We start from the raw sequence: 24871 nt of genomic DNA, 5'->3' as shown, positions 1-24871 counted from the left end.
ACTTCAATCAGTGTAGTAGAATTGGAAAATGTTCTCAGCATCGTCCTGATGATAAGATTATTGGTGTTTGCTTGCTGTAACTCTGTCTCATTTAGTAAAAGTGTTCTTATTCTTGTAGTTAATCAGGGTTATGTTTAGACTGTATCTGGTACATGGACTGGTGGTGTTCTCTGCCTGGACAGTCTTAATTGCCTTCTTTTAAAACATCTCTTATTCTTCTTATTAAGCATCTTAAACCTTTCCTCTGATTGCATATCATTTATATTCCAAATATGGAAACTTGTTCAGGAAATCCACACAAAAACCCCCAATTAGTTTACTATTAGCATTAGTTTAACATTTAGTTTTCACTAAATGTCAGATGAAGTCGTTCACCTGTTTGGTCCGGTGCACACTACACGACTTCAGCCCTGCTCACTGACTCATTTTCTTCTCGTTTTGTGATGTAACTTTGTTTTTGCATATAAACCTCTATATCTCTGGATTTCTGTAGAACAGACACTCCACAACTACTACTACTACACGGTCCACAACTACTATTTTTCTACACATTTCTCTTTTTTCCATACAAAACAGTCTACAGTAACATGATAGTCAGTTTTAGCGTTATATAATTTGAGGCTCCGAAGCTACACAACAGAAATTACGAGTTTGAACGCTGATGATGCAAGCTACTAAGAAATAATGTGTAAAGCTACTATTGTGTAGTTTGTGCTCCTCATCTGTGAGCAATCGTGTAGTGTGCACTCTCCTAAACACCAGATGATAAGCTTTTAAAATCATTTCAGCAATTCTGAGATTTGGAAGTCATGTAGTTTGCGCTTGGCTTCAGTTGTCTGTCATTTTGCAGCCACTGAAAATTCATATTCATCACACGTTGAACTCAAAAGGCTAATTAATCCCCAGGGTTAGCAGGATTAAGTGAGCCAGTGGCATGCCTAACCTTGTACCTGGACGGCCGAACGAGCGCCGCTCACTGCTTTACTCTCCGCAAAGTGGCACATTTCACTATCTGAGCCCCTCCCTTCTTCACATCCACAACATCCGGCTATCAACAGCGGGGAAGAGGAGAAGGTGGGGGTGACGAGCAGCACAGCAACAGCAGCAGATGGGACAGTCCAGAAAGTAGGAGGGTCAAGGAAAAGTGGCATAAATGCAGAATGGAGTGTTGATGAAGAGGTATGTGAATCGGAAAGAGAAAGAGGGAGAGGCATCAGGAAAACAGCGGTAAAGCCAGAAGATACAGTTAAAGTCAGAAGGGGATGTGTGAGAGATGGAGAGATGGTGCAGTCCATCGTGAGGTGGACAGTGTGACATGGAAATAGGGGAGACAGAAAGGAGAAGCATCAGAAATGTGTACAGGTAAAAAAAGCAGTGCTGCACGCAGAAGGACAAACACATTTATAGTTTACAGAAAGAAGAGTTTTAATGAAGCTTACATGAAACACTTGGATCCCACAAAGAGGAACCAGATTAACAGGAAATTTACCAGGAAACAAGACGCCATCGATACACAGCAGGTACGATGTGTGGTAAAGGGACTAAAAAATAGATGACTGGTTGCCATTACCTCAGATTCACTGTCGTTTTTTTTTTTTGGGAGGCAGATTTAAGGATGATAAAGATGTTCTTCAACTGGATTGCGCTATTATTAAGAAACTGGTTTAGATTTATTGTACATTCTGAGTGAATGCCACTGGATAATGCTCTCTTTTTTTTAATGTTCACTGTGATTGGTTCCTCCTCCTGGGACAAAATGAAAATGAGGTGATTAAAAATGAACGGCTTGTGCATGCTGGGGAAAACAAAACCATGATGCGATTTGGGACGCTCATGAAAATTCACTTGAATCCTTTTGATTGTAAAATCCTTCATTTCCTTCATTTGAATTGAATATCATCTGTTAATGAGTTGTTAATTATTTCACGATCGTTAAATAACTCCATTTGGCCTTTAATAGTGTTAAGCTAATGTTTGTAACATGATAAAAAGGAACCTCAGTGGAAACAGAGTTACTGAGTGTTTATTACTGATTATAACATGCTTTGTTAATGATGCTTTCTTCAAATTAGCTGTAACTTAATAGTTCTATCATAAAAACAAATAACACACAGTGGAACATAAGAGGCAACATATTTCTTTCATGTCATATCAGCCTTTTATTATAGTTTACACTCACTGTCCACTTTATTAGGAATACCTACAGTATATAATATATAGCTATATAATCAGCCAATCAGGTGGCAGCAGCGCAATGCATACAATCATGCAGGTAGTCCAGAGCTTCAGTTAATATTCACAAAAAACAGGAACCTGAAATTACAGAGGTCACAGAGTCACCGTTACTGGAGAGTTGAATATTATTTTTTATTCTTGATTTTTTGGTGAGTCTGAACTCTTGACTGAAAAGGAGAGGGGCCTGATGTGGCCTTCTGCTTTTTGTAGCTCAACTACTTCGAGGTTTTACATGTTGTGCAATTGCATTTATGCTCACCATGGTTGTAAAGAGGTTATTTGAGGTACCGTAGCCTTCTCCTCAAGATATTTCTGCCTGCAGGAACCATTTTGCATAAACTCTAGAGACCATGCCAGTCAAAGTCACAGAGATGATCACTGTGTGGACATGTGAACATACAGTGCAGCTCTTGTAACCACATGATGTTATACATGTTGCCATGTGATTGGCTGATTGGAAATTTGCAGGTGCAGATGAGTGGACGGTGAGCATATATCTGTCTATTTTAGTATTTCTATTTGTATGTTTTATTGCACAGAGCCATTGTAATAAAAAAAAAAAACAGAGGATTTGGACAATTTAGTATTTACTTTTAAACTAACCAGTTGAAAATCTCATTTTGAAATTGAATAAAGATAAATAAAGTACTTTTCAACATGCCCAGCTAATCTATAGCACTCATTATAGTAAGACAAGGCAGTAAAGCTTAGTCCATAAGTGGAAGCCTAGATCCAGGCTTGCTCAGAAGCCCACCTTGCTTTCCCGGCCAAGGACAGCATAGCCCATGAACTGCTCTGTGTCAGCATCCAACTCATCAGCTTCCTGTTGCCCATCTATAATGAACTCCTGACTCTCACCCTCACCTTTTCCTCTCCGAACCACCTTCCTCACCACCTACACCACCCGATGAGTGCCATGGAGACAGAGTGGAAACAAAGGGAGCAAAACAAGAGAAATAGATGAGATGACATTAAACTATGAAAAACAAACAAAAAAAAGATTGTGTTGTGTGGAAGGTTTAATAAAAGAAAAAAAAGAAAGAAATGGTGATAGAGATGAGTGTAATATAAAGCAGAGTTGTGTGGTGATCAAGAGGATGTGAGGAATCTAACCAGGAAGCTCCTGTTCCCTTTTTGCTAACTTTCAAATCATTAAAAAAAGAGAATCATTTCTTCATGACCTTTACCATACTCCTTTTCTCCACTTTAGTGCTCTTTCACATTCTCATTAGATCTGCACTGATATGAAACCTGAAGTGAAAAACAATTGGAAAAAAAAGAGTGCTGCATTGCAATAGTGCTCTCAGCATGTGTTGTTTTTGTCATTTTTGATCTTTGCAAAATTTGATCGGCAAACAGTTGCAAAGAGAAAAGAGGCAAATACAGCAACACATTTGCCACATGACAAAAGGCTCATCAGTGCCAGTCCTACTTTGCAAGGTGATTTAATGCCTGTGCCACACTATAGGATCATGTGGAGTGAAAAAGCCAAATCTTAAGCTCTGGTCATGGCCACTCTAAAAACAAAAATCAAACTTCAGTTGAGTATATGACTCAGCATCCTGTAGTGTGGAGTATGTTTGATGCTGTGCATGAAAAACCATAAAGTCAGCCATGCTGAGCTGTTTGTTTTGGTCTGAAGTTGTTTGCTCATAAGGCATTTTACTGTACTGAATAAGAATCACTCATAGGAACCTTTAAGCATGGTATAAAAGTGGGTGGAGTTCTTTTTTTCCAGAGCTAAAAATTATTAATGTCATTGTAGCAGTAATGGCTCCCATTTCGTTTCAATATCATAGTGTGGGCCAGGCATTCTAGCCCCTCAGGAGACACATCAACATTTGAACATATTGTCATTCAATCACTGATGTACAGAACAGTGACAGTGAACAAAATGATTACTACTGCACTAATCATTTTGTCACAGCTGTTAAAAAATGATTATTTCATTTGAGTTGATGAATGTTGAAGTGACTTTGCTGCGAGCAACAAGGCAGTAGGATGGGAAAGCTGACCTTTTTGGTGACGATGTTGCCATGCTCATCTGTAAACTGCTCCTCACTCACTTGCTCTCCAGGAAGATCCACAGCTTCATCACCCTATGTAATATATGACAGCATAAAAGCAGTGAGAAAAGCCTAAAGAAATAATAATAATATTTAAAAAAAAAAAAAAAAGCCTTCGGGAAGTAGATCAGAACAGAGAGAAACGCTACTGAATGTTTCCATTTCCAAGCAAGTGTATCGGCCAAATGCGGTGCTGTCTTGCTTCAGCTGATGAATATGTCATTTCAAGATGAATATAATATAATGAACATGCAGAAGCTTTTATAGGTCAGAGACAACAAATACATTATAGAGACACAGTGTTTTGTCATTTGTAACCGCACATCATGCGTTGTTCAATAAGGCCACTGAGACATCTTCACATCATGTCCCCAGTCAGTGGATTCATCCAAAATGTTCTGTAAATGTTTGCTATGACAGGTGGAGCACACTGAATTACTTTTATTTTATTTCTTTTTTATTGGCTGTGCTTTTTATACAAGCACAAAGTGGTGAGAAGCGGACCGTTAAAACGTGTTTATGGAAGGTTTTCACACACATTTGGACTAAAGCGTGATCGTAAGTGTAGCAGCTGAACTAATATTATAGCTAATTTGACTAAAATGTCAAATTTAAAGCAGTTTCTTGAGTAGACAGCAGACTATAACTTCAGTGTTTTTTTTCACACAAAAAAATTACCTCAGAATAGTACCACATATGTAAGTACCTTGGTAATGTCGACTTATGGGACATTTTCAGTCATTATGAAGACATGAATGAATTTCTGGCTGTGAGTCTGATATAAAATGAATCAGAACTCTGTTGGCTTTCAGTGTGAGACATTTGTTTTTCCCTCTGATGGATAACGTTAAATTTTTAGGCTTCAAATGGCTTCAAATTTGAGATGCGTATGAACAAGCACTTGGGGCCCCTCTGAGAGCAGAAATAGGTTTGGGTTTATCACCATTTACTTCGAAGATCTTGCCCCTGGTAGGCTAGGTAAAAACACTTAAAGCCCTAAGTGTCTACTACCATATGAGTTTCACATTAACTACCACTGCGGAGTGTGACACGACAAAGACATTCAATGCTGAACATGGACACAACAAAACAGGAAGAAATTCTATTTTTTTGCCTCTGGGAAAAAGAGTTAACGTCTCTATTTCAATGTCGAACATGAAGAAAAATTCCACCCTTGCATAATAATTTTTCTAATTAACATCTAATCTAAGTAAGTGAAATGACTTATTTTCAGTCATCTTTATAAATATATGAATTTAATAGAGTAGTTTAAATTCACTATTCAGTTGGCAACTTGCATGTTGATTACTGGTTATTTATTACCTCCTGTTTTGAGTGAAAGCCTAGTTTAGAGAAATTTTTAAGCTTTAATACAGAATTTTTCTTTTTTTTTTCAAACATAAAATTAAGTGGACTGCTGTGGTGGAGTTAACTTCTTTTTTTTAAACTAGCATATCAGTTGTTTGCTATCTCAGTGGAGAAGAAGAGCAACAACAGGACAAGCATAAACATGTGGGCTCTTTCACGCCCCCTGCAGTGAGGGAGAGGTACTGGCTGCCTCACCTCATGCTTTTTCAGTGCAGTCATTATGTCAGATCAGCAAGACTAATTATGTTATAGACAAAGGAAATATATTACCTAGACTATGGAAAGTGAGGACACACAGTGTCTACAAACATGATATTGGTGAAATACAGAGAGACAGTTTCACGACAGTTTCACACGCTCAATCCAGTTTGTGAGGGATAGTGCAATCCGCTAAACACATTGCGTCTCCTGTTTTAAAACAGGAAAACCACACAAATTCAAATTTTGACTATATAATGATTGAAAAGATTGGAGGCATACATAAATTACATTTATACACAAACCAGTGGAAAAAAGTTTAGATTTATTATTATTATTATTATTATTATTATTATTATTATTATTATTATTATTATTATTATTATTTTAATTTATTTATTATTGTTATTGTTATTATTTTTTACTTTACATGAGTATTTTTTTTTTACATTTCCTGCCTCCCTTGACCGCACAACCCTGCTTATTTTTGTTTTGAGAGTTAGATTAAATGTGTAACGTTCAATAATTATTTGACTAGTTCTGGACGCCTGCTGATAAACTCTCCCCTTCTCAGCTTCTGTTGTTTACTGACTCAATATTTCTCAGCCTTATCAGCTGCAGACCTCCAGCATACTGAATGACTGATATACATTATATATATATATATATATATATATATATATATATATATATATATATATATATATATATATATAAATATATGTTATGAGATTCAATGTAGTGCCTGTTATTCGCATTGATTTAACATGAAGCTGCTCTGGATAAGGGCATCTGCCCAATATAAATATGCCTGCCTGTCATAAATATAATTAATCACGCTCACATTATTTCGTTAGTGCTGTGTGGAAACTCAGTCTTTAATTCACACTGAATTGTATAACTGAATATAAGACTTACATTTCTATATGAGAAGACTCTCTCCTCTGTAATAGGAGGCAAGTTTAGTTTCTAGCCACAATGCGTCAAACAAGAGCAGTGTCATGCGTCGTCGACTCGGGGAATTTGACTCTAAGACAGTAACAACACAGCCAGTGCAGACTGAACTGATTTATAATCAATATTTGATTGAAGTGTGAACACAACACCTGAGACAATGTGGGCTTGAATTGACACTTGTGTTTAAACTTATTTCATGGCCTATTTTCACTCTGATCAACGATTTTCAACAATGCCCTGTTGACTACCTGCTGATATTTTAGCAAGCTCTTGCATTACCTCTAGCAAGAGTGATGCTGCAGCACTTTAGCCCTTTAGTGTGTCCAACTCTCTGATCTTCTCATCTGTATGCTTAGCTTCCAAAGTTTCAAGTTTCACACTAATACTACTATCAATGACATAATATGGTTGATTGCTACTCTTGCTTGAACAATGTTGTGAAAAGAAGTTTGTGCTCATTTGTTTTTAGGAGCTAACAGAAAACAAAATTTTTATCACCGATTTTTTTCTATTAAACATCATTATAACTGTACTAGCAGCTCAAAATGTTGCTAAAGGTATTAGAATGTCCACTTTTACTGTTAGCATGTCAACTGAGAGAGTGATATATTTCCTATAGAATAGGCAAGAAGCTCCACTTGTAACTAGCAGCCTCCCCTCCCCTGCCATCCCCCATACATGCATTATGGGATACCTTCAGAATAACTCTGCGGCGCACCACTCGAGTGGTGACGTTCTCCTCTTGGTCTGGCATGCTCTCATCCTCCCCCAACTCCCGGTCAAGCTGTGTGTGAATGTAAGTGAGCACTGATCGCACGGTGCCACTAGCAATGTGCAACACACTCTGGCAGCTGAGCACCAGAAACGCCAGCACCACAAAGCTGAAAAGCAGCTCTGTAATTAAAGTCCACATCACGTCTCGCACAATCACGGGCACACACACGTGTAGTTGCTCAGGTCACACTGCTTCTGACCCTCAAAAACACCACAGGATTTGCTTAACTTTTCCGTTTCCTCATTACTGTTCTTCTGACAGTCATTTGTCAGAGTCCATTCCCGTCCTAGTCCTCTTTCTCCTGGTGGTCTAGTGGTCTCTTTTCCTCTGTGCTCTCTCAGCTGGGTGGTGAGAAGTGTTCATCCAATAACCAACAAATGCTCTCTCTCTCTCTCTCTCTCTCTCTCTCTCTACTAAAAACACCCAACTCTCATGTGACCTGCAGCAGTCACTCATTTAACACCATGTCTGAATGGCAAAGTAAAACTGATATTACATTTAGGACATAAGCAGAAGCGACATGTACACATCACATTTACTGTCTGGATTTGAGACTAATGAAACACATCAAATTCAATCTTTTGAATCGGTTGAAGCAAAGCCGGTTATGAGGAAGCCAGTGGTTTGCCATTCTAACATATTTGGCTCTGTTCAAAATGTTTACAGTGTTAAGCTCACACATATTAGAATAATAGGATATTTATCCACTCGTTAGATGCAACTGTAGTCAATGACCTTATTGTCCATTTATTCAAATCCAAATATATCTCATATAATCCCTCCCCCAACAGCAAGAGTAGCAGCAGAGGCCATAGTGAGGGTGAGAGAGGAGAAAAACGACAGGTGCTATATCTGGCACCAACTGGTTGTGTCCTTCTTGGGTTGTCTGTGCATGTGTGTGCGTGTGTGTATGTGTGTGTGTGTGTGTGTGTGTGCACGTATGAGTGGTTTGGTGAACAATCAGCCTATGATTATGATATAATGTCTATGTTTTTAAGTTAAGAGCAACAAGGGGTCTAAAATGGCTTGCAGCCAGGGAACTGGACAACATACTTGTTTTAAGGTCAAAATGCCTAATGACTTGAACAGAATAATAAATACAATTTGGAAAATGGTAGGAATTTACATCACTGTAACAAAATATATATATATATATATATATATCATTGCTTTAGCTAACGCTTGAGTAACAAGTAATTTGGCCAAACTTCAATACTTATGCTGCATTCGAGGCAACATGCAATTACCCATATACTCCTGAAAAAGCTACCTAATCATGCAATTTTTCAACCCCCTTCTCAACCCCCAGTTCGACTCCTTGTTTGCAGAGTGAAGTCAAAGTAACATGACAGTGCACATTACGAACAGTGTTAAGTTCTCGATTAGTTTTTATAACAATATTGATTTTAGATCAGTTAATATACAGACATACTTCTTGGTTAAATCTATACCATCTGTACCATTTTGAAAAGGTAATCATCAGCATTAGACAGCACTATTGCATGAATGTTTTTTCCCCACATACCAAGGTGGGAACAACATTTTTCAGCTTGCAGAGTGTCACTTACAAGGCACCAAGAACCTCTACTTCAAGCCAGTACTGAACAAAAACATCAGTTTCAACTATTCAAAAGACGTGTCCAAATGCTATATGCTCTACTGACCACTGGAGTGCAATAACACTTACCAGCTCAAGTAATGAAGCACAATATAATACTCCCTATCCTTCTTGGAAAGATTTTCTGATCTAAACCCAAAAGGTGCAAATGAGCTGCCAAATATCTTTTTGGATGTGCCACATTTGAAATTGATTGCCAGACACACAACATACTGGTGAGCCCCACCCTGTTATCTTATGTGAGTGTTGACATCCCAACAAATTCCCAGCTCTTACTTGTCCTCTGAGGTGCATATCTTCCCATCCTCGAAGGTCTGGTACTCTGTGGGGGAAGCCTAGGCCCTTCTCAAAAGGCTGAGTTCCCCAAAAATGACCACGTAGGATCTCTGAGTGCCCCATGTCTCGTACTGGTTGGAGCAAAGCTTCCTGGGACAGGTGGGACTGGCTCAAATCTCCATCCACTGCTGCTCTCACTGATGACATCATGGACTCCTTGGCCTGTCTGAAATTGGCTGGCTGTGAGGTTCCTGCCCAGTTCTGAGTGGGATCTGGGACGGGATGCCATCCAGGGCCAGTCTGCTCTTGGAGGTAGGACAGGAAAGAACCACCACTTGACCTGAGATAAAAAATAACAATTAGTAAAAGAAATGGTAAAAGAGCTTTTGTTTGGACTAATGTCTAGCTAATTTAATTTGAGATATTAAATTGTTCTAATCAGTTTACAATTATTTTTTCTAGTCATAAAATATATATATATATATATATATATATATATATATATATATATATATATATATATATATATATTTTTTTTTTTTTTTTTTTTTTTTTTTTTTTTTTTGTTAAGTTCAGGAATTTCTGACAAAATTGTCAATTTGGAATTCTTCCAACATATAAACCTTTTCAATATTAAAAGAAAGTAAAAAAAAATTAAATTTTACAAAATCTATACCTGTACCAACTCACCTGTCACCGTTGCGATCAGCCACTCGGCTTAGCCCAGGAGACTCACACATTCGAGCATAAACTCTCTGCTGTCCTGCAATGACAGACAAGCCTTCCACTAAGCCTGTGTCACCTCTTACTCCCAAACCTCCAGTGTCTCCTTCTGAAACATTCCTGCCTCCACCAACCGCAACCTCCACTGCCTTCTCATCTGTCTCCAACCCTTGACCTCCGTCCAGCCCATTGATGTTGACCCCTGTTCCTGGAGTGGCAGCACTGTATTCCGAGTCTGCCCCAATGGACTGGTCCTCTAGCAGCTCAACGGACCCGCTCAGGCCAATGGGACCGCGTCCTGTACCTGGTGTGGCACTGCCTGGTCTGCCCATACTCCCATAGGACAGACACTCTGAGTCCTCAGCGTTGCTACACTCAAGCGAGGAGTCCTCCACGGCCACCAGACATGGGCTTTTGCCTGACGGCCAAACCTGCACCTCGGACATCTCCATAAGTGTGTCTTCTTCAGTGGTAGCTATGGGAGCACCGTCCATACTAGAGACTTCCTGCCAGTAGGGCTCGAGCCCCATTGGCGAGGCCAGGCTGTGTTGCACTGAGGCTGGCGAGACCAACGCGTCCTGAACCACCAGTCCATAACCTGGAGTGACAAAGAGAGAGGCACACTGACATGCGCCTCCCCACCCTATCCCCTCCTTAGGGCCCTAGGAGGGGTGTGCTCTGAACCAGGGAAGGGTGGGGTAGGAAAGGTCACAAGGGCAGAAAGGTAAGTATAACCTGGAGTTGTGGGATGGAATGGGAAGCTTCTTGCAAGCCATACCAGCCAACAGCAGGAGTACAGGCAGCGGGGGGACAGCATCCAATACACAAGTTATTATCTAACAAATACCGGGGCTGTTCCACTGTCTGACACTTTACAGGTTACTGCCACCAGAGAAAAGGGCAGAGGATTAATGATTATCTGTTAGCAACCAGGGAGCAAAGACACCCCTACAGACCTTTCAGATCTGGGACACACCACCTGCTCATAGACATACGTGCATAATGCTGTCATGCGCTTTCTCTCCAAGTCATATTATTTCTAATTAATGTCAAAGTGCAGAGCATGCATGCAAGCAATCATATATTCAGGTTTACGTGTCTGTTTTTCCCACACATATATTAAAACCGTACATATGCCAATTTTATGGAAATCTTTTTTTTTGATGCAGGATGCTTTAATGCTATAACTGTTGGCAAATCCAATGACAAAAAGCAACTAATGGTTAAATCACAAAACCCTCCACCATCCAACAAACCAAAAAAAAAAAATCCAAGAACGAAAATTAAAAAATGACATAATTATTTTTTAGTAAGTCATACCCATTTGGTAGTTGACAATACATTAAATAAGTAATAAGAAACACATGGATATGATATTTACATGGAGATACATATGATGGATGCATATCTATTATGGCAGTCATATTTTAAATGAAAGAAATTGCCTTTGCTTGCACTAAAATGAGCTAAAAGATAAGGTCTCAATTCTCTGAAATACACCGAAAAAAGTCTTCACAATACAAAGATCCACATTCTAAAATAATTCCAGGGTGTTTTGTATATTGGGCAAACCAGTGTTGTTATCATGAAAAAAGCAACTGAACTGTTTGACCAGTCTGTAACCCCCGACCTGCTTTACGGACTTGTGCTGATAAAACTTATACGCAATACGCAACACAAGGTTTCGTTTACCACATGGCCCTGGAATGTGAATTCAGTGGCAGAATACACTTCCTCACATGACCTAAATGCCTGAGGATGTTTACTATTACTGTGTGTTATGATATACTTTGAACGAGAATATCACATTAACCAAAAAAGTGGCCTTTAGTTTATTTCTGGTTTGAGCAAAACAGGTTGTATGATACATTGGCATCAAAAACTGTTAACTGTTGTGGTTTATTGACCTTGAAAAAAACCTTTGATTGATAAAGCTACAAAAAATATCTTAAAACTTAAATGCCTATGCATTAAACCTATACAGAAATGTAAAATGTTATATAAACGCTAGTATATTCAATCGACCTATGTTTTTGCGTTTTTTTTTATTTTATTCATTGCAGTTTCTAAATGGTAATATTTCAAATATCAACAAAAAGACAGCAGTATGAGTTGGTAGAGTTGGTAGGCTTTAAAAATGAAGAGCATTATTGAAGATTGCTAATAAAGATATAAGTAGACAGGTAAATGATATATGCCTTGGAAGCAAGTTGAAGTTTTGTAGATTACACTGTAATTTAGGTTTTTATTTTATGTGTTAAAATGCATGTGTGTGTGTTGAGGGTGGGGAAGTGGTGTTGGGGGTGGGGGGGTTATAGGGGAGGGATTGCAGTTCGGGAGGCTGTATTTTTGTCCCTTAGTATCTGAAAGAAGAAGCTGAGTGTAATACAGTTGGTAGTTGGGAATATGCTGAGAGTGCAAAGGATATCAGTGACACCAGCTGGCTACATTCTCACTCCAGAGAGACTGCTGTATGTGATCGACCCTGTATCTGTCAGTCCTATAGATTGTATCCCACATAACAATCACCAAATTTAATCTAAAAGAATGGTCTCTTTTTTGTTTTTAATAAAAAAACATTCCCACAATGCAACATATGTGGTTATAGAAAAGTAATGTTGTCTAACTGGGAACATTCTATTAATGTGCAGTAATGTGTAAGGACTGATGTGACATAAACAGAGATACACACACGGACAGATAAACACACAAACACAAAGCAACATAAAGAAATAGATTGGAATCTTTGACACACAGCCACAGAACCACAAACACCCAGGAATGTTCATTGCTGAACACAGACATATATATATACATGTATAGAGAACAGACACATAATAATGCAAACAAAACAAACTGCTAATGGAGGAGCCATGAGTAAAAAGTAACACAGGTTCATTACTAACACAGAAACACAAAAGAACATAATTAAGGCTTTGGTGATGCACAGGTCACAGAAAAAAAAGGACAGACAAGGACAAAGAACTTCACAGTACAGTACAGTGACCAAAAAGCATTAATTAAATCCACAACACCATTTTGTTTTCTCATTTAAATGCAATAACAGGACAAGTGGGAATGCTTTGAGTCTCTATACTCCCATGCTGGCCGACTCAGCTCAGCCTTTCATGCAAAACATACAGCATGCAGATTATTTGAAGGGCATTCTTATGTTAATTTAGGAAGAAACACATACAGAGGGCACAAAGAGCAGTTTTGATGAGGATACAACACTCGTGTGAATGCACGTCTCTATAGACTCCACACTGTAGGTACACAGCAAAACTTGCTCCGTGAAATAATTAAAGTTGGATGGGTGACAAATTAAAGGAAAAACCAACAGAACATACCTTCAGTGTTTTTATTGACAGTTTGATCATGTTCTGGATATAGATTTTCAGAAAAATTGTTTAATACATGGCACTGAATGTGCAATATGTGCATTCTTTTTTATATCACTTTACTGACTGTTCCTATTGAAACATACACATCTTGTGTGACTGAAACAATGATAATGAAAACTCTTCCTCTTCCTGTGTTGACCCTTGTTCAAGGTCGACTGAGCTGTTAGAGCATTTTATACCTATCACAAAGCATAGTGCTACATATATTGCTCAAAAGTATCATAACATACACTTGTCTTAAAGTATCTGCATGAATTATATTTTAGCCGTAAGTTATTCAGGTTTTTCCTTTAATTTGTCACTCGTTTGCAAGCCTACAGAGAGTGTATACATAAGCCTGAGTGTGATTGTCAGTCAGTCATGTTGGAATATGAATATGCTAAATGTGTCAATAAGTCTCCAGGCAAAGCCCTTCAAAAATAATAGAAAAACTCCATTGATCTGCATTCAACTTCTACATGCACAAGCAGTGATGAAGTCAAAATAGCAATGAGCCTCAAGTGCATGCATACAGGCACCAGGGAAAGAAGAGAGGAGAGCAGGGGGTGTGTAGGTGGAAAGTAAAAGAACAAGAAAATAGAAAGAGGGAGGAGGACAGCAGAAGACGACAGAGAGAAGGAAAAGGAGACAGAGACAGAAGGTGACAGGGTCAGAAACACCTCCCTCCTGCAGGGGACACTGAGTGTACAGCTAATGAGAAGGGAATTTTGATCACAGAAAAAAAAGCAATAATATTGGTGGTGTGTTTTTGTGAAAAAAGGAAATAGGCAAAAATGCAGGCCTAAGGATAAAGAGGTGAGGGCCAGAGGTCAACATGGTGTCTGTATGAGGTCAAAGGTCAGAGAGTTTGGAGGAGGAGGAGGAGGTGGAGGAGGAGGTGGAGGAGGAAGAGGCTAGGCTGCAGATGATATGTCCAGTGATCACAAAGAGAGGGGTCAAAGGGAAGAGGGATGACACATTGTTTGGACTCGTGGTATGCCTTTAACTGCCAGATTATATGTTTTTAATTTTGTTAAAACAAACTCTTGTCATTTAGTGTGTGATTTTTCAGCACAAGCTATTTGCATGTCATACTGTAGTCATTTACACTGAGATTTCTGAAACCAAATTGCCAAAGGGCAACTTATTGCCAGAGTTTTAATAAAGAGCTACCATTGTTACATAACACTGATTTTACACTGTACACACATGCACTCAAAAGCTATTCATTGGTGCTTCCAAACTAGGTAACATAAAGATCCAACATTTATGCAATATATTTTTTATATACAGTGGTCTATTTTTATATATAGTGGTCTAATTGACACTTCTAATTTGTGACCCTAAACTACTTGTTCCAATACATCAACTCAGCCCAGATCTGAGATCTTGGTTATCTATTTCCTTCACTTCTATATTTTCCATCATGGTCATGGCAAAACAAACAGGATGCAGGCCAAATCATGACAGTAAGCTTTATGCAACTCTGAACCCACATCAAGAGACATTGAAGACAACAATGTGCATAACTGCTCTTCATGATTTTTATGGTAATTTTTATGGTAATTTTTGTGTACTAGATAAGTGTGGACATAAAAACAACTAATTTACTAGTAATTTAATTCACCAGGTGTGAAGCATGAGCGAACATAGCCATACACACTTAATAATGGACATTAAATTTGATTAGCATCGGACAGATTGAGAAAGATGTAAGCAGGCTTGTAGGGATGTCCTTAGCCCTGGTCCTGGTGACAGCAGAATAATGATGACATAAATGATCTGAGCTACATTATCAAGTATAAGTGATTAGAACCCAGGGAATGGCTGTAGCTGTTAGCTGGAGGTGAGGAGAAGCCTGGTTTTGGGGTAAAAGGACTCACATGTGGCTGGGGAAGGGGAATTATGGAGGGTCAAGGCAATGAAGAATCTCTTACCATTTGGTATGCCAAGAGAGAGGTGATCTCGGTCACTGTGTCTGCGCCTTTCCTGTTCCTGGTTTCCTTGTTGACCTTCCAGCATGTTCACAATGTCCATTCGGTCAATGCTCTTCAGTGCCATGAACAAGCTTTCCACTGCAGCAGGACAGAAGTGATTGCTGATCTTATTCATAATTGTCAAACATTGTCTTTTTCAATACCACATGAGCCAGGATGTCTTACTACTAAACCTGCTCACTGCCATCCATGACATCTTCACCTTGCTATGATTACATTAACTATGAGATGAAATAGCCCTTTACTCAATATAGGAGATTCATCATTCTTACTGAATTAGCAGAGGGAATTGGGAAATTCATTCATTCATTCATTCATTCATTCATTCATTCATTCATTCTGCCGTTGTGTTCTAATATCCTCAAAAGATTTGTCCACCATTTCAAGATATACAGCTGACAAATTACATCATGATGTTGCAGATGGACTCAATTTTCAACTAAGGGAATTTTCACCATTAGTACAAGTTCAGATGAAGCAGTTCAGATGACTGTAATAGTTTCCAAATCACCTAGATAACTAAAGGATTCACAGCTGATGGCACACTTACTTTTGGCCCTCTTGCCTTCACGGCTAATCCACAAATTTAGCAGCGTTGAACTTTGTTCCAGGAGGGAATTGGGGTTCTCCACACGAATCCTATTAATTTCATCCACATTGAATTGGAGTTCTCGGGCCAGCTCTTCATGGAGAGACGACATAGAGACAACATTATAAAACAATTATGAACATGCACACATTAATTCATGATCTGTGTCATAAATCAGTAAGAACATTTATTGGTCCTATTAGTCCTGACTGACAAACATTTTTAGTCTTTATAAGGCATTAGAACATACTATTATTTTATTTTAAGTAATCTTAAATCTTATTTTCTCAATTTTGTGAATTCAATTCAATTTCAATTCAATTCAAATTCAATGTTCAAAGAAGCAATGAGGATCCAGATAAGTTTTGATAAGACAAACTTCAATAAGCAAACCCCCCTTTCTTCACTCACTCATTCCCTCACTCACTTACTCACTCACACACACTCACTCCCTCAATCACTCACTCACACACACACACACACACACACACAGACACACACACACTCACTTACTCACTCACACACACTCACTCCCTCAATCACTTACTCACACACACACACAGACACACACACACACACACTCACTTACTCACTCACACACACTCACTCCCTCAATCACTTACTCACACACACACACACACAGACACACACACACACTCACTTACTCACTCACACACACTCACTCCCTCAATCACTTACTCACCACTCACTCACTCACTCCCTCAATCACTTACTCACACACACTCACTTACTCACTCACTTACTCACTCATACACACACTCCCTCAATCACTCACTCACTCACTCACACACTCACTCACTCACTCACTCACTCACACACTCACACACTCACTCACTCACTCACACACTCACTCACTCACTCACTCACTCACTCACACACTCACTCACTCACACACACTCACACACACACTCACTCACTCACTCACACACTCACTCACTCACTCACACACTCACTCACTCACTCACTCACTCACTCACTCACACACTCACTCACACACTCACTCACTCACACACTCACTCACTCACTCACACACACACTCACTCACTCACTCACTCACTCACTCACTCACTTATTCACTCACTTATTCACTCACTCACTCACTCACTCACTCACTCACTCACTCACCAGCCCAGCTTAATCCCAGATGTTCAGCTATTAAAGCCATCTTTAACTCCGTCCTTTCCATGGCGCTCATTGATGCTGCGGAAATCAGACCATCATTGGTTCATACCTTCTGCAGTATAATGCTACAGCTCAAATCATTTGCAGAAGTAGTATGGAGTGTGAACAGGAGACATGTGTGAAAGCTATATGTAGATCTGTTCTTACCTACAGTTGGTTCATTGAGAGCACTGTATCTCTCTCTTAGGGCCAAAGGGGTGAGTGTCCTCCGTCTGTCCTCACCCCCTCCAATCTGATATTGGCACATAATATGTACAGTTTATATTGAGTGCTCAGACATTAGTGTATGTCACTGTATAAATGCAAATAAAATTGTTGAGCAGATGCTTCTGATTACCTTTATGCATGGTGGCATGGTTATATTGAGGTTGCAGAGTACTTGCTGACTGTCCTCATACTTGGTAGACTTGCGTAAGAAGGACAAGAAGCCAGTGGGGTCCTTACTACTGTCTCTTACCTACAAGAGAAATAAATGGGATTCATTGAGTGAAGAAACCAAAGTTGAAAAATCTGGATTCCATTGCTGGAGGTCGCAGTAAAAGTACATATGAACAGTTTGAATAAACAGTATGAATTAGTTGTCACTGGTGTATAATTCTATAGATGCATTTAAACAAAGTGGGTACCTTCACAGAGACAGGAAGTCTGTTATCTCTGAAGGCTTGGAAGCTGAAGCAGCGGGGCTGTTGAGTAGCCTTCCTTATGGGGATCAAGTTCCCTGAGCACTCCAAGTGTAATGGCATGCCCTCCATTACCTGTGAATAATGGCACATTGTTAATGAATAGCACAAAATTATACTATAAGTGAGTCAGACAAGTCCCAAGTATTCTCTCTGGACACTTTAATAGGAACACCTGCATCCCTGCTCATTTGTGCAATTATCTATTCAACCCCTCATGTGACAGGGTATCTGTGTTCCTAATCAAGTGTAACTCACAGTGAATCCTTTACTTACTTCCTTAAGTCCTTAAAAGGCCTAGAATAAGCACAGGACAGTCTTTATGATTATAGCATCAGTTAACACCTCTACAGTAGTGTTTGTGATTTCTTCAGTGTTTGCTTGTGAGTTTTTCTCCTGCTTCTGAATGAGCTCAATTTGCATACTGTAAAATGTCTAACCTCTATGTCTCTGCTCCGGGCCACTTCAGTGAAGTTCTCATGTTGCTCTAGGGTCTTGTCCATCTTATCATCAGTCATGCAGTAGCAGCGCAATCGACCTTCTCGGGCCTCATTCATCTTCGCAAACACTACAAATTTAGCCATGTATGGCACAGCTGACAGCTCACGGTACAGCAGGTTAGCAAAGGAAACTGCTTCTGCAGTCCGTGGACAGTCTGCTAGCCAAAAACTGTGGGGAAAAATGAAAAGAAAGAGCATAGGAAGATCATTTCTGTGAAAAAAGAATCCAGCATTCTGGCTCCAAGAGACTGGTTAAATATATTTACGTTTCCAGTTATTACTTGATTATGTCTTGATCTGTTTTGCCTTTCCATATGTTACTTTATTGTATGCAGTCAGCCAATGACCAAGTCAATGCATGACCAATGTCATTAATGCTGTTCATGATGACCCCTTATTACTTCTGGGGTTTCTCTGCTTTGAATATCTTGTTAGATATTGACTATTTTATTTTTAACAATCGTCATTTTACTTATAATCTTTTTTGGTTATGTTCGTGGGTCCTACCTCCTCATTTGCAGGGAATCAAGTTCAGGTTACTTAACATTTTTTAACTGTTTTCTTAATGTCTCTGTTCAATGGTGAATAGACCACAGCTATCATGGGAATGTCAGGGAGATGAGGTATGGGGTTATGAGGTACATTTTACCAAAGGAAGGCAGACAGCTACTCAAGTTCAGGAAGGGAGAGAGCTTATGAGTATACAGCTCAGTTTCGTACCATGACTACAAAGAGAAATTCATCGTAATCAGTCCTCAGATCCTCGAAATATCTCCAGAGGGTAGCCAGGAAGGCAAACACTGCAAAGATCTAAAAGATTCAAAGATCTATTTGGCTAAACCAGTAGTATTGTAAATGGGAGTTAACTAAAGGGAGTCTTCACCCACACATAATACACAACTGTTGGTGTGTATTATCCTGACAAGCGCCGATGAGCCTAGTCTTCTCTTATTTGAACATTTGGATTTGTCATAATAAATGTTTCAGTCCGATTACTGTGGCCCACAGTTTGCTGTGGCCATGAACATCCACAAACTACAACCAAATTTGTATTGGTAATCATTCAGTGGAAAGTCTCTTGTTTCCATTTGCCTTGCATAGCAATTGTTCAGCTAATGTGTCTCAGTCAGGGAAACTGATTACTGTATACAGGTAGGAGAGATAGACTGCAGGTAGAACTTTGACAGAACAAAGTAACATTAAAGAAACCAGAATCAAGCATTCTTCCAAGCCAGCTGTTCCTTGTTTTTCTCTCATTTCTGTTTTACTAACACACATTGCCCATGATCTCATATCTCAAGGTGTTCGCTCTTTGTATTTATAAATCTGGACCCAAGGTTCTCAAGCCAGACATAATTTATCAGCTGCCAGCTGGGATGGACGCACATATTCAAATGGCTCTGGTTGCAACCTTTGGTGAAAGTAATAACACATTACAGAGGATGGTCATTTGGTTCTCTAAGGCATGGAAGCTCGTTCTTCACCCTTCCCTTCCCTTCCCACTACAGAAGCCTCCTGAGGATAATGTCTCTGATTAAAGTATACAGTTTTCCTCACACATGCGGAGGGCAGTTAATGAGCATCCAAGTGTGAATATTACTCTCCAGTGACCTGGTAAAGAGAATGAACAGGAAATCTGAGATCTCCACAGTTATTGCCAAACCAGAAGGGGCAGCTGCAAATCTCCCATAAGCCAAATGTGCCCAGAACTCCTTATTTCACATGCCCACTTTCAGTGCATTCTTGATTACCAGCCAGGCTTGTGACTGGTGGGTGATATGTGGTTCAGATGCAGTGTGAGCTTGTGGCTTTGACTATACACAGATAAAGTGAGAACCATCAGAATCCAGGTTGAGGACCACCACAGGGAGGCACTGGAATGCAGGTTGTTAGAGTGGTGTGGCTATCAACTTGTGACCTCTACTGATTTCTGTAGAACTTGATAACACTGACAAACTGACTCACAATGCTAAGCCTTTTGTGTGGTACTGTTTACACCACTGTCTCATCTTTATAGTTATATCCTGGTCTTGTTATTGCTAGTCTTGCCTATGACTGTGTAAAGGCGTCTTCCAAGAATATACTGAAGAGTACAGCTCTTATTTCATGCACATGGTTACCTTACCGTGCAGACACATTGGTGGTGAAATTGGCACAGTCATTAGCATATATAAGCTTGGTTGTACCAGTGATATCCTCCCACTGTGCTGGGTCGGTGCCACCTAAGGAATGTAGAACAGCTGATGTTAACTAAATTTGTGCTTAATGAACAAGCCATCTCAGAAATGGGATATTGTCCCTAATGGGATATTATTGTGCTATGCTGACTAGGAATGCACTAATAAAAGATACACCATTAAATTCATCAAGCATTACATGCTATTCATCAGAATCACCATCGCTTCAAGATACATTGAATTTTCACAATATAATCAGAAGGATTAAACGCTCTTAAACCAGTGAAACTCTGTTCATGGCCTTTCAGACTTTCTTACTGGTCCAATTCATAGTCATTGCACAATATATTCATAATTTATATCAGGTTATTCCTGTGGTTCAAACTAGCTAGCATATTATATCATTTCCTCATATTTTTCTCTGCAGCATTAAGTAGCTTTATATTATATGTACTGTACATTCTGCTACTATTAAACCATTTTAATTTAAAAAATTTGATCAAGCTATAAGCATATATAGGCATTGTAAAATGTTTACAAGTATGCTTATGAGTATGGATCAAATGAAAACCTTAAACATAAATTAATATGTAGTCAATTATTTCTCTACAGGAATCTGTACACTTGCTTTGAACAAAATGGACATTATGTTGAAAAAAGATAAACATGTTATTATTATTATCCTTTTTCTCATTATTCACATTAATTCTTCTGAACCAAGTGTGTCCCTGGGATTAGTCGTGTCGTACCAATGACACTGCAGAGCAGTCGGAGGCTGGTAGTGTCACCCTCGCCCGAATCTCGTGGACTCTCCCTCCAGGATGGAGGCAGTGGGATGCGCAGGCCAATGGGCCGGTGGAACTTACGGCGCCTCGGCTCCACAGTCACCACGGGGCTGAAGGTGGCCTGGTTCCCCAGCAGCTTGGCCACCAGCTCATCAGGAACCGGCTGGGCCTGAGCACCAGGTATAGCAGTAAAAGGAATGGGTGTAGGGAGGGAATGGCATTCAGAGATGTGTGTAACGGATAAAAGAGAAATATAACGTGTTGTGAAAGAAAAAGGAATGCAAATGGCAGTGAGACAAACAGAACATAGGGAAGGGATAAATGTGCACAAAGGCATATAATTAAAAAATTAAGAAATTATATTGCCCATTTTGGAGATGCAATAACAGATGAAATAATAATTGGTGGAGAAGCCAGAATGGGTAAGAGAAGTCAAATGGGACAAAATATGGGATGAAGCAGAAGGAAAAGACAGAGAAAATTTGAATACATTCTCAGTAGTGATGATAATTAAGAGAACAACTGAACAGCAAACAAGACACAAATGAACTGGTCAGATGGGAATATTTATTATAAAAAGAAATTGTTACAAAACATTTTCATTTAAACAAACCTCATTATAATGCTTCATTCACATCGTAGAAAGAAAGATTTTACCCTGTTATACAGATCCCGGTTTATGTGCTAAAGAATGAAAAATGTGAGTCGTGTGTCATCCATGGATCTATTTACAAAGCACAGTCTTAACTACATTTGTTTAAGCTGTACTGTTTTTGGATAGTTTACAAGTAAAAGGAAATAATGCAAAGTGCACAGTTCAACTGGTCATAAAAATGTATAAAACTTTGGTATGAGCCTGTTATAGAAGCAGGAAGATTGATCTAACCCTAACCCTGTGTAATTATATACTTGTGAAAAGTCTGAATCTTGTAAGAAATTAATGACTGAGGGTAAACTAACAAAATCTATCTTTATCCAGCATCAGTGGTATCAAAAGCTTAATCATGGTTATCACAAAGGCACATTTCAGTTATTAAACCTACAATTAAAAACCGCCTTAGTCCATCTTTGTGCACTTACTCTTACTTTCCTCAAAAGCCATTCTGACATGCTGAAAAAAAAAATCATCCATCATTCAACTCGATAAGGCAATAAGGCAATAATGTGTAAATCTCTTCTAGTCCATCAAAGCAGGAACAGTGACCAAAAGTTTGTGACACCTGACCATTATACCTATCTGTGGTTCTTCTCTAAACGTTCAAGCACACAATTATACAGAATGTCTTTGTATGCTCTAAGCATTATGATTTCTCTTCACTAGAACTAGGAGGTATTCAAGCAAGGAAATGCTCGTGTGCACAAAGAAAGCTCCATGAAGACGTGATTTGAGTGGAATGGGATGTTCATAAATAATATATGAGCGTGATTTGCTCCGGTGTGCACAAACTTTTGGCCATACCTGTATAGTTATTGCAATTGATACAAAGGCTTAAAGTATTTGTGGCTATGTAGATATTTGCAATTCTGAATAGCTGCCCATCATTTCAGCATTTTATTACATGTTGCAGTGAATGCAGTCATATCATTTGTAAGCCTTAGCAGAGCCAAATAGACATTACATGCAGTCTAATGTCTGACATTCATAAGTGCTGTACTTCATGCCTTCTTTCAGTTTGACATTCTTATTTAACTCAACCAATACACCATACTTCTCATGGCACAACGTACATACCGATATCGAACCTCTACAAAACCAGCCTGATGAAATAACTATGGTCATATTTCAGGTTGTAACAATTCAAAGGTTAATTGTTTTCCCAACTCAGTATAATTTTATTTGCAATGAAGGAATGGTATGCATGTGATAGAATGATGAATAAAATATCAATCAGTGTTGTGTTATGGTGACAAAAGTCCTAACTCTTCTTGATCCTCCTCATCCAAGCTCACCTGCAGTCCAAGGCGAACCCGCTTGGTGACGGACGTCTCAGGGAAACTGGCCTGAACCTGTGGCAGAATTTTACTGGTCAGACGTCCGCCCTCGGGGCCAATCAAGTCGCTCTCTTGTTGGATTCGGGAGACCACAGCAAAGTAGAGAGGGAAATCAGTGGAGATGATGCGCCTGATACGCTTCTTCCCAAGCTCCTCCTGGCTTTCTAAATCTAGACAAATAATAGAGAAATAATACTTAATAATCCTCCCATAGATAAACTAGAAAACTGTTAATAAAGAACAATTGCCTCATTAAACAATGAATTAAATGTTCCATAACATTAGATATAAACACAAAACTGTGTGCAAACCTTCATCCATGCCATTGAGGATAGTCTCCAAAACTTCATCACCATAACGGTTCCGATGCTCCTTCCAGACGGAGCCATTCTCGCTCCTTAAGACCACCAGTTCCCTGTCTCCCCGACCGAGTGCTGCAAAATGAGGGATCTCCACAATCACTGGTCTGAAAAAACAAAGTTTTGTTAGTTACGTCGCAGTTATAGCTCTGCACATTTTTCTAAAGTAATATTCATTAGTAATAAGCCTGCATTATGTACAACTTTTCTCTACTCAAATATGGGGCTTCATCACTTGATGAATAACTGGGATTGAAAGTGAGAATTCAAAAATGAAGAAATGCTGCTACTAATTACATCTAATCTTAGTACTGTAGCCAAAAACATTTACATGCCATCTTTCCACAAAATCTTTTGGGAAGGTCGGTCAGGATCTTTTTCTTACCCCAAAAACTGCATGCCAGCTGGACCCAGTGAGATGATCCGACTAGCTAAACCCTCACCCTCCACCAGGGGAGGTGGAGTGGAGAGCTTCTGAGGCTTCACCAGGCGGCAGGTGATACGTGTTGGGGCTGCACATGTTCGTGGTGGTATGATAACACGCAGACCATTGTGTCTGCTTCCTCTCATTGAACCACCTCGTGCATCCACCATGAAGCTCACCAAGAAGCTGTAAATCCACAAAACAAACACTATTTAATATGAAGTTATACCTCAAACAAATAGGCATTAAAATATTTTGTATTGCCCTTTTTATATAAAGATAACAGCAGTGTAAATGAATGAACCACTACATATGAAACATAAATTAAGATTGTTAAGATAAGGTGAGGACACAGGTTTATAAATACTAAAACCTTAAGACTTTTCTTAGCACATTCAGAAAAAAATCTGCTTTTGCAAATCAGAATTATGACAAATTTTGCAGTCCAGCGGTCTGAGAATAAAATGTCTGTAAAACAACTCACAGGTTGTATTATTGTGTTCATAATATTTTATTGTTTTTGTATTAACAGCTAATTCACAGAAACATGTATAACCCACGCTCCA

At 39.1% G+C, this 24871-nt stretch overlaps 1 protein-coding gene across 8 annotated transcripts in view; it reads right to left on the bottom strand.

Annotated features, from left to right (window-relative positions):
• Nucleotides 1–24871, bottom strand: part of ank1a (ankyrin 1, erythrocytic a) — a 96068-nt gene that overhangs the window by 5183 nt on the left and 66014 nt on the right. Inside the window, exons 28-44 of one of the 8 annotated variants that reach the window (XM_058374371.1) lie at nucleotides 24267–24491; nucleotides 23834–23988; nucleotides 23481–23692; nucleotides 21495–21699; nucleotides 20694–20790; nucleotides 18509–18737; nucleotides 18015–18143; nucleotides 17726–17845; nucleotides 17536–17620; nucleotides 17332–17406; nucleotides 16147–16278; nucleotides 15537–15674; nucleotides 10184–10814; nucleotides 9494–9833; nucleotides 4251–4334; nucleotides 2990–3130; nucleotides 944–1048 (exon numbers count right to left, since the gene is read on the bottom strand). In XM_058374371.1, the coding sequence (XP_058230354.1) occupies nucleotides 974–1048; nucleotides 2990–3130; nucleotides 4251–4334; nucleotides 9494–9833; nucleotides 10184–10814; nucleotides 15537–15674; nucleotides 16147–16278; nucleotides 17332–17406; nucleotides 17536–17620; nucleotides 17726–17845; nucleotides 18015–18143; nucleotides 18509–18737; nucleotides 20694–20790; nucleotides 21495–21699; nucleotides 23481–23692; nucleotides 23834–23988; nucleotides 24267–24491 (3073 nt within the window). In that variant the 3' untranslated portion in view covers nucleotides 944–973. Of the gene's footprint in view, nucleotides 1–943; nucleotides 1049–2989; nucleotides 3131–4250; nucleotides 4335–7518; nucleotides 8753–9493; nucleotides 9834–10183; nucleotides 10815–15536; nucleotides 15675–16146; nucleotides 16279–17331; nucleotides 17407–17535; nucleotides 17621–17725; nucleotides 17846–18014; nucleotides 18144–18508; nucleotides 18738–20693; nucleotides 20791–21494; nucleotides 21700–23480; nucleotides 23693–23833; nucleotides 23989–24266; nucleotides 24492–24871 lie in introns of those variants that run through there. The other 7 variants (XM_058374373.1, XM_058374372.1, XM_058374374.1 and 4 more) reach the window with 7 other exon arrangements.

Source organism: Hemibagrus wyckioides, linkage group LG22, assembly GCF_019097595.1.
Source record: "Hemibagrus wyckioides isolate EC202008001 linkage group LG22, SWU_Hwy_1.0, whole genome shotgun sequence".
NCBI lineage: Eukaryota > Metazoa > Chordata > Actinopteri > Siluriformes > Bagridae > Hemibagrus > Hemibagrus wyckioides.
Note: the sequence above shows the minus strand (reverse complement) of the source record. Positions and strands in the feature narration are given on the sequence as shown.